The following is a 9,549-nucleotide window of genomic DNA, read 5'->3' as shown; positions in this document are numbered from 1 at the left end:
CGCTGCTCCTCCTCCTCCTCCTCCTCCTCCTCGGCTCTCCTCGGGGTCTATGTGGAGGGATGCTCTGCGTCTCCCCGCTGCTGGATGCTCGCCTCTCGCCGCGGACCGTCGACGGATCCTCGCCCCGCCGCGGAGCCCCTTCCCCGGCCCCCTGCAGCCCTCCCGCCCCGCTGAGAGCCACCTATGGAAACTGGGGACCGGAATTTTAGGAAGAAAGGAAAATCCCAGCCCTTCGGTTCCATCCCGCTTCCTCTTTATTTAGCTCGTACCGGTTTCATGAGTGTATGCATCCGCTATCGCGATAGGCTGTTTATGCATCGTTCCCACCAGGGTTGAGCGTCCCACGTATCGCCTCGTGCCTCGGTTATAGCTCTGAACGCACAGGATCCACATCACTCGGACTCAGAGTCAACCGTGTATTACATAGTCTGGCCACTGAGGCAGAATCCCCCCGTTCTCCAGTCGCCTCCTCCCGCCGTCTCCTCCTGACTGAGACATCGTGAACCCACAGCAGGGCACCAGCGTGCCGAGGAACCACCGTGCAGGGCATCCCTCAGCCCGGGAGACGCACTGTGCCTCGGCCCTGAATGTCGCATTTTACCGGGAACCGGCAGTGACAGACATTGACTCGCAGGGCAAGACGTGAAAACAACAACTGTGATCGTTCAGACTGCCATTCCTCAGACGACGGCCCCCCTCCCCCCATCCCCCTCCTGCTCTCCGGTCTTCAGGGTGGATGTTAATTCAGCGTTTTATCATCAGTTCCCTTCCAGTCAACAAACAGGTTGCATTTTTTTGCAGAGCTATAGCGGTCTCCGGTTCGCTTCCTGCGCCGTTCCAGGGCTCCGGGCTGCAGACTGACTCTATAGGCGATCACTCAGGCTTCCTTCTCTACACTCCGCTTATTTAGTCCTCCTCGGAGACTGTGCTGCTGCTGTAGCTGTGAGATACACCGTGATTTAATATCACTCTGCTACCTTTTTTTCCGCGCAATTTAAAACGACATCCATCAAGAGAAGGCTCTTCCTACTGAAAGCGTTCCTGTGCGAGAATACAAGAAAAAAATAACCGTTTCTCTTGCTCGGTGTTCAGTCAAACGCAACCATACGGTTCCTACCGCATCATCCCTCCTCCCCCTCCTCCCGCTCCAACATATCCCCATTTTTTAGTTTGCTTTGGTCCCGTCAATTTTCAAATATTTATTTCCTGTATATAAAGAGGAAGGGGGGTCCCCCTTTCATGGAATGCGGGAACATGGGAGTGTTTGACCGAGGGGTGCAGATGCTGCTGACCACGGTGGGCGCCTTCGCGGCCTTCAGCCTCATGACCATCGCAGTGGGGACGGACTACTGGCTCTACTCACGCGGCACCTGCAAGTCCAAGTCCAACAACGAGAACGAGACGAGCAAGAAGAACGAGGAGGTGATGACCCACTCCGGCCTCTGGAGGACGTGTTGCTTGGAAGGTAAGCACGAGGATCTGCCTGCTCTCTCCTAAGACGCTACTGAAGGGGACTGTCACTGTGTGCCTCGGATGAGGACGATGACAGTTCTCCTTCACGTAGTTGCGTGTTTACCTTGCACTAATCCCCCACTGGTTAGCATCACAGAGCACTGCAGCATATTGTCTCAACCGATAGTTTGTCTCCATGTCGCCAACTTTTATTTTTTCTTACTTAAGTTCGGTGAGACTCGTCTATCATTTATAAGAAACTTTTTTTGCTTTGTTGTTGATGTTGTCACCCGAGCCGCCCACCCTGGGTACCAATCGTCTCCCCACCTTGTCCCTCTGCCCTTCCGTGACACCGTTGAGGTCATAGGTCACAGGGGGAGGTCATCTAGTGACCTCTGACCTAGTGGCTGAGTACTTCCTCCGATGTACCGGAAGATGTTGCGTCCTAGGACGCAGGGGCAGAGACCTCCGCAGGTGCCTGTCTTGTCACACGCACTTACGTGCACACACATACACAGGCACACAGGTGTACACGTGCACACACACACACACACACACACACACACACACACACACACACACACACGCACACACACACACACACAAAGGAACGCGTACACTCACACGAACACACACACACAGGCACGCACGCACACACACACAAACAAATACACACACATAAAAACAGACACAGGTGCGCACACACACACACATATATAGACATGCACAGGCGCACACAAACACAAATGTTTAAACACACACACATGCACACACACGTTCGCTGTCATGTCCGTGGACAGCATCGGGCGCTGACTGATGATGTAATGCTTTGACCTTGTGGGGTCAACGTCATGCGGCTCCCCCCCCCCCCCCCCCCCCCCACTACGAGTTGACCCCCGATCCAACGCTGACAAGAGGTCACCATGTCTGACTTCATCCCTCGGTGGAGATGAAGAGGAGGTGGATGGGTGATGTCCTCGTTCACACAAGGCGGTGGTGGCAGAGATAGTACACAGAATGGATGTCGTCGTGGTAACGTAACCTCGCATCCAATGGCCAGATTCCATCCCCACGGTGATCGCAAAGTTACTCAACCTCTTGAAACGCTGTCCACCTGCGATGACGTCAGCTCACACTGAGCGCTCTGTTCGAACAAGGAAGTCGGAATTCCTGAGTTCCCCGTCGGAGACTTTACCTGAACGCACCGTAAAGGCGAATTTCCCATTTGCATTAAGTCAGTCGGACACAGTGCAACTGATTTTAAAACGCTGCGTAATGCGTCGTTGTCAACTGGTGTTCCTCAAAGCAGCTCGGCTCACCGGGCTCAAACTCGTATCGCTAATGCGAAACGGCGCCTTGGTCTTCCGACTTGCCTTGCCCAGCCCGTACTTCCGACTACCGAGGTCAATGGAGCTCAGCCAAGGGTCACTGGCAGGACTCGGGGAAGGAAGAGACGAACCCCACAGAGACCTCAACGAAGCTGCTTGTATCGGCTACCGCCGCCGTGACTCGACTGATAACTTATCAACGTTTTGAGCGTCAAACACTTCATTTGCTAGCGTGCACCAATTTGTGCCTTTTCTGCATTTTTTGTTGGAGGAAATTTATTTTTATCCAAAGGCAAACACGAAGGCTACGCCGATGTCGTCATCGTGTTCATACACTCACTCAGGACCGGCGTAGAGTCAAGGCTTTCAGGCTTTCCGCCGGTGGGATGCGGCACCCAGAAGATAGGGCCTAGTTAATAATGCTATGGATGTAATTAGGTTGTTGTGGGCCTTTATGTCAAATCGTATATATATATATATATATATATATATATATATACGATAACTATAGTATATATATGATAACTATATTATATATATATATATATATATATATATATATATATATATATAATATACAGTATTTCAATAGTATTAGTAACATTTTTTTATTAAAATAGTGTAACAAATAGTAATAGTTTGTGCTGCTACTCCTGCCTCGGCTCCTCCTCCTCTTCTCCTCCTCTTCCTCCTCCTCCTCCTCCTCCTCTTCCTCCTCCTTTTCCTCCTCGTCCTCCTCCTCCTCTTCCTCCTCCTCCTCCTCCCCCTCCTCCCCCTCCTCCTCCTCCTCCTCCCCCCCTCCTCCTCCTCCTCCTCCTCCTCCTCTTCCTCCGCCTCCTCCCCCTCCTACTCCTCCTCCTCTTCCTCCTCCTCCTCCTCCTCCTCCTCCTCAGTGAGGGAGAGTGAGTGTCCATTGCAGGGTGTTGGTGTGTGTTTGTCTAACCCAATCAGAGGGGTCATTCTCCAGCCCTCTCCAGCCATTCTTCCTGTCGATGCCTGACGCCTCGTGCCCACTGCATCCGTCCGTAGACGGATCCCCGTTGACTTTGAATGGGGACGGGCGCAATGCATTGTGGATCCGTCCGTTCCGTTGGGTCCGTCAAAAAGTGGTAAAATGTTCAACTTTTTCGGCGGCGATGGATCCGTCATCCAATCAGATCGCGTGTGCAAATGTAAGCACTGTGACACGACTCGGGCTCTGACGACCCTGGAAAGCTCCCCCGTCCGTCAGCCACGCCTTCCGACGTCCTTTGACTGACGGTGCAGTGGGCGCGAGGCGTGACACACCGCTGTGCCGTGTGTTGACGGAGCAGTCCAAGCAGACGTGAAACACGTCTCTCCGTCTCTCCATCTCTCTTTCTCTCCTCCTCTCGTTCTCTCTGACGCTCTCTCTCGCTCTCTCTCGTTGTCTCTCTGGTTCTCGCTGGCTGTAGCCAGAACGAACCAAAAACAGAGAAGGACCGAACAACAGGCACAACGTTTCACGTGAAACAGGTGCCAGAGACGCCGTTTAAAGGTAGCCCTCCTCCTCCTCAACCAAACACTGACCGGCTAAACTGCAGTCTGTCGGCCCTCTCCGCGATGGAGAGGAGAAACCTGCAATACTCTGCTGTAACCCTCATTCCCAGTGCCCACACATCATCCCACACCAGTGAACACCTGTGGTGGGCGAAGTGTGTGTGTGTGTGTGTGTGTGTGCGCGCCATTGTGTGTTTATGTTTAAGTGTGTGTCTGTGTGTGTGTGTGCACACTCCCGTGTGTGTTTATGTGTGTGTGTGCACCAGTTTGTGTGTGTTTGTGCGCGCCTGTGTGTGTGTGCATGCGTGCCTGTGTGTGTGTTGATAGGAGAGTGGGAATGTCCACACCGTGGGCCCTTCGCCTCACTCTCCACTCGTCAGAGAGAGACTACCCTCCGCTCACTCTGCTGCTGTATGCGTGTGTGGGTGTGTGTTTGCTTGTGTGTGTGTGTGTTTGTGTGTGTGTGCCTGTGTAGTTATGTGTTTGTGCGTTTTTGTGTGCGCGCGCTTGTGTGAGAAGTGGCTTGGTGTGTGTGCGTATGTTTAAATGTTTGCGTGTGTGTCTGCGTGTGTGTGGGTCTTCGCATGCATGCATAGGTTAAATGTTCGCCCGAAACGACATTTTACACTTTAGCCTTCTAGAAAACCGCACGGCAACAGTATGAATTTTCTGATTGGTCTGGCTCTGTTTCTTTGACACTTTAATAACACGGCACCCCAAAATCATTTAAATGCGTCCTCACCCGCCATCGCCCCCATAAATCACGTCGGAGAGGCCTCGGCATGGGAACCATGTGACTCCAGGAGGAGGGGCCTAATTGGCCAGCTCTTACACCTGACCTTGGATCTGAATTATGCACAAAAGAGCAACTTTTAATGGAAAAGACGCAGGACAGCGCGTCGACGTCAGACTGGAACGCCGCGCGAAGGGTCAGGTGAAGCTGGGCTATTTATGGGATGTCTTGGACGGGGTAGCCGTCTCTGAAAGGTGGGATGTGTCTAAAAACGTGTGTTGTGGTCGAACAAATTGTGGTCGGCTCTGGTTCTGATGTGTTTCTGATGAATGACGTTCAAGATCTAACTTCTCTGCACTTTTCTTGAATCCGAGTTGATACCGTTCCTAATGCTTCCTAATGTAAGCGAGGCGCTCATTTACTGAACTGCATCTGAAGGAAGTCACTGTGAGAGGGAGAGAGGGAGCGAGAGACAGAGAGAGAGAGTCGGGTAGACATAGGTAGGTAAACATCACACAGATGTTAATGGAAAACCTCCTCCAACACCTTCCTTTCTTCAACGGAAACCAAAGGATCCGTCTCACTCGTTGTTTTCAAACGGTGAAAGATATTGTTTTTCTTCCTCCGGTGCGCTGGAAGGGACGGGGAATGAATGGAACAAATGTGGAGGACTTATCCTCTCTGTTTAAAGTTTGGAGCGCTGATCAAAGCGATGTCCTATTGATCCGGAGCTCTTCCCTCCTCCAGAGCCCTCTGTGTCTGCTCATCACATATTCATAGGACGGAGGGGTTTCAAGAGGGGCCGGCGATAAAATAGAGCCCTTCCTGTCCCGGGTTGCGTGGATCACGGACAGACTGACGGATCCCGAGGATGAGATGAGGCCTCATGACTTTATGCATGCGCACGTGGGAGTAGCAACCGAGGACGGTGCATGTGTGAATCTGCGAAAACGAGTGGGAGGATGGGCCGTGTGTGTGTGTGTGTGTGTGTTTGTGAGTGTGTGTATGCATGTGTTTATATGTGTGCGTTCCTGTGTGTGTGCATGCACGCCTGTGTGTGTTTACAGTAAATGTGTGTGTATTTGTGTGTGTGTGAGTGCACACACACGTGTTTTTTTGCGCGTACGCCTGTGTGTGTGTGTGCCTGCGTGTGTGTTTGTGTGTGTGTGCGTGCGCTCCTGTGTGTTTGTATGTGTGTGTGTGTGTGTGTGCCCGTGTCTGTTTACATGTGTATGTGTGTGTGTGTGTGTTTGTATGTGTGTGTGTGTGTGTGTGTGTGCGCTCGCGCCTGCATGTTATGACAAAGTGTAATGGCTGCGTTAGCGTTGTGCTCTCCGCCTCGCCGCGGGGTCGGGCTCACGGAGGGACAGCGCGTAGGAGGTGGAGGTGGTGGTGGTTGAGGTGGAGGTGGTGGTGGTGGTGGAGGTGGAGGTGGAGGTGGAGGTGGAGGTGGTGGTGGTGGTGGTGGAGGTGTTAGTGGAGGTGGTGGTGGTGGAGGTGTTAGTGGAGGTGGAGGTGGAGGTGGAGGCGGAGATGGAGGTGGTGGTGGAGGTGGTGGTGGTGGTGGTGGAGGTGTTAGTGGAGGTGGTGGTCGAGGTGGAGGCGGAGATGGAGGTGGTGGTGGAGGTGGTGGTGGAGGTGGTGGTGGTGGAGGTGTTAGTGGAGGTGGAGGTGGAGGTGGAGGCGGAGATGGAGGTGGTGGTGGAGGTGGTGGTGGTGGAGGTGGAGGTGGTGGTGGTGGAGGTGGAGGTGTTAGTGGAGGTGGTGGTGGTAGAGGTGGTGGAGCGCGTAGGAGACAATCGATACGTTCAGAGTCGGGTTCCGCTGCGTTCTAACGCTAGCCTGGATAGCGCCAGACCTCATCTCAATCTACATTGAGATGAGGTCTGGGAACCACGCATTCATTTTCTCGTATTTGAGGCGTGGTTTACGATTGCCCTGAGATGTTTATTGGGCACTACGAATGTCTATGAAATGAGTCTGTACGTAGCTCATAGCCAATCAAAGCCTGTTGGCAGCAGGGAAAAGACGTACTTCTTGGTAATGAAAGAGTTTAACAAAATACGTTTTTTCAAAATAAACTTGCGTTCTAAACTACTTAGATCACTATCTAAGGCTGCATCGAAAGGTAATGCGTCTGCTGCCATTTTGGATCCGTAAACTACGAGCTTCGGTGTGTCGCATAGACGTCGTCATCGTCTTGCCATCCCTCCCCGTTCTGTGATTGGTTCCCTATCTCAGGCGAAATCGAATCCATGGAATCCAGGCTGCGCGAAATGAAATCGCGTGCAAGACAGCATGGGTATACCCAGGCTATTCTAACGCTGGAGCGCTCGCAAAAACAAACCGGCTTCATATCGGTCTCAGGGCAAGGATCACCGCAAAGAAAACTGTTTTGATGCCTCAAACTCGGCTTAATGTCCAGCAAGCGGTCGTTGTAGTTCTTAAGATATGGAAATAGAGAAGTGTTGCATTATGGGCCTGATGGACTTATAACAAACATCTGAATTGGTGTTGTCGCACAGACAAAATGGCGGATTTCAGACAGTTCACTGCCGCCTGCAATTGGTCAACAGTTCATCAGTTCATACCAGGTGAACAATTGTCAGTTTTTCTCTCACACACAACACAGTCACAGTGATTCTATTGTCATGTGTGGCGTTCAGTAGCACTTCTAGGGCCTCGATGTAAACAAACTGATTATGTTTTTGTCTGAAGTACATCTGGTCCTTCAGTGAATCTGCGGTGGCTTCTCATAGTATCCACACTCAATTGAATCACACATCTCCACAGGACAGACATATTGCTCCAATAGAAGGACACGATGAGGACAATATGTTTCACCCAGCACTGAATCAAGAGCAGAACACACTGGCTGGGTTTAGCGGCCACTTGTTGGAGAGAGAGAGAGAGAGAGAGAACAAGAGGGAGTCTGGGTCATTACACTGTGACCACACACCCTCTCCCAGTCTCCCCTCATGCGGGACCTGGTTGATTTCTTGCCTGTGCCGGGGCCGGTACCACCGCATTCGTCTGCTGTCAGCCCGCTGCGCTGCCCACGATGGATGGCCTTAATATGGGACCCCCGCCCTGCCTCCCCCCTCCCGGGCCCCCTAGACAGTCAACGCCGTCCGGGGCAGTTTCATTGGCTTCCACCTCGCCCTCTCGATCGCCCACTAAAGCGAAATCACCGGCCGGGCCCTAACGGAGGGGCCCTTACTTTTTCACCGCGGGGCCGCCCGGCCGTTTACTGTGGTTCCCCGGCTATCCCGTCAGCACGGGGGGGGGAGTTATCTGAGGGAGGCGACGGTCTGAAGAGCAGAGCGCCGCATCATGGCGCGGTGCGGCGCTTAGCGAGGGCGCCGCGATGGAGACGACGCGGCGGGAGAAATCAGTCACCGCGGCGACGGGACAACCATGCCCCCGATTGGATTCTGAGAGCTTTGATTGATCGGCGCTCGCGACGCAAACGCCGAGAACGTACGACGTCTCGGTTTAAAAACGACAGCTGATGACGACGACGACGACAGGGTGGATTGACTCCGATTTCCTTCTCAAGCGGACGCCGGTTGTTAGGCAGAGAGCGGCGTTGTCAGGCAGAGCGTGGCGGAGCAGGACCCACCAGGTGCGGCGGGAGACGGGACGGTAATTGGTGGTGCCCGAGTGATGAATGGCTCCGATGGGCGGTGATTGATTGACGGCCGACTCGCTGTAAAACTTTGGTGGCACAGTGGCATAAACACGGTGTCAGCCGCTCTGTATGTAGATTCAGGCCCACGCTTCAGTCCTCGACAGACACGCGCCGTAAATTACCGCTGAATAAATACAAAGCATGTCAGAGAGAAAGAGAGGGGAGGGAGGGGGCGGTGGGCGTCTTGGGCGATGTGGAACCGACACTAGAGGCTGGGGTTTCTGACTGTTGGCTCAACTCACGGAGGGACCGATGGATCTCAAGCGTTGCGTCAACAAACAAACTCTCCCATCCGGTGTCCAGAGATGCCCTGACTGACTCATGCTGCAAGCAAAAATGTCTTCTTCTCTGTTTGTTTGTTAAAGACTCAAGACTCACATGTTCAGAGTTCACCTAGACTCTGCCATAGCTTGACTTTGCGTGTCGGTGTGTGAATGTGTGTATGAATGGGTGAATGTTAGGCAGTGTTGTAAAGCAGCGCTTTGAGTGTACCCTTGGTTAGAAAAGCGCTGGATAAATGCAGTCCATTCCATTAACTTTCACTGCCGTTTTCTCCTCTCTCTTTGCAGTTGTTTGCACAGCAAATCCTGGCCACATTTAAAAGTTTCCGCACAATACCGGTGTTTGATTACCCACTCTGTTTCCGGTAATCGCTCTGTGATTAGATGGAGTTGACCCTCCCTCCTCCTCCTCCTCCTCCTCCTCTTCCTCCTCCTCCTCCTCCTCCTCCTCCTCCTCCTCCTGAGGCAGTAATTACCATCCCCGAGCCCTCTCTCTTCCTGCTGCCTTAATCCTCCTCCTCCTCTCGTCCTCCTCCACCTACTCCT

At 52.8% G+C, this 9,549-nt stretch overlaps 1 protein-coding gene across 1 annotated transcript in view; it reads left to right on the top strand.

Annotated features, from left to right (window-relative positions):
- Positions 1-1,239: 1,239 nt before the first annotated feature.
- The window catches only part of cacng2a (calcium channel, voltage-dependent, gamma subunit 2a), a gene marked incomplete at both ends in the record, with an annotated part of 12,673 nt that continues 4,363 nt past the window's right edge, over positions 1,240-9,549 (top strand). The window contains one exon of the mRNA XM_079746198.1: positions 1,240-1,465. Coding sequence (XP_079602324.1) covers positions 1,240-1,465 — 226 coding nt within the window. The remainder of the gene's footprint in view (positions 1,466-9,549) is intronic.

The sequence above is a fragment of the Pollachius pollachius genome (genome assembly GCF_949987615.1).
Source record: "Pollachius pollachius genome assembly, chromosome: 11".
Lineage (NCBI taxonomy): Eukaryota > Metazoa > Chordata > Actinopteri > Gadiformes > Gadidae > Pollachius > Pollachius pollachius.
The sequence above is the reverse complement of the archived record's forward strand: the minus strand, read 5'-3'. Positions and strand labels throughout refer to the sequence as shown.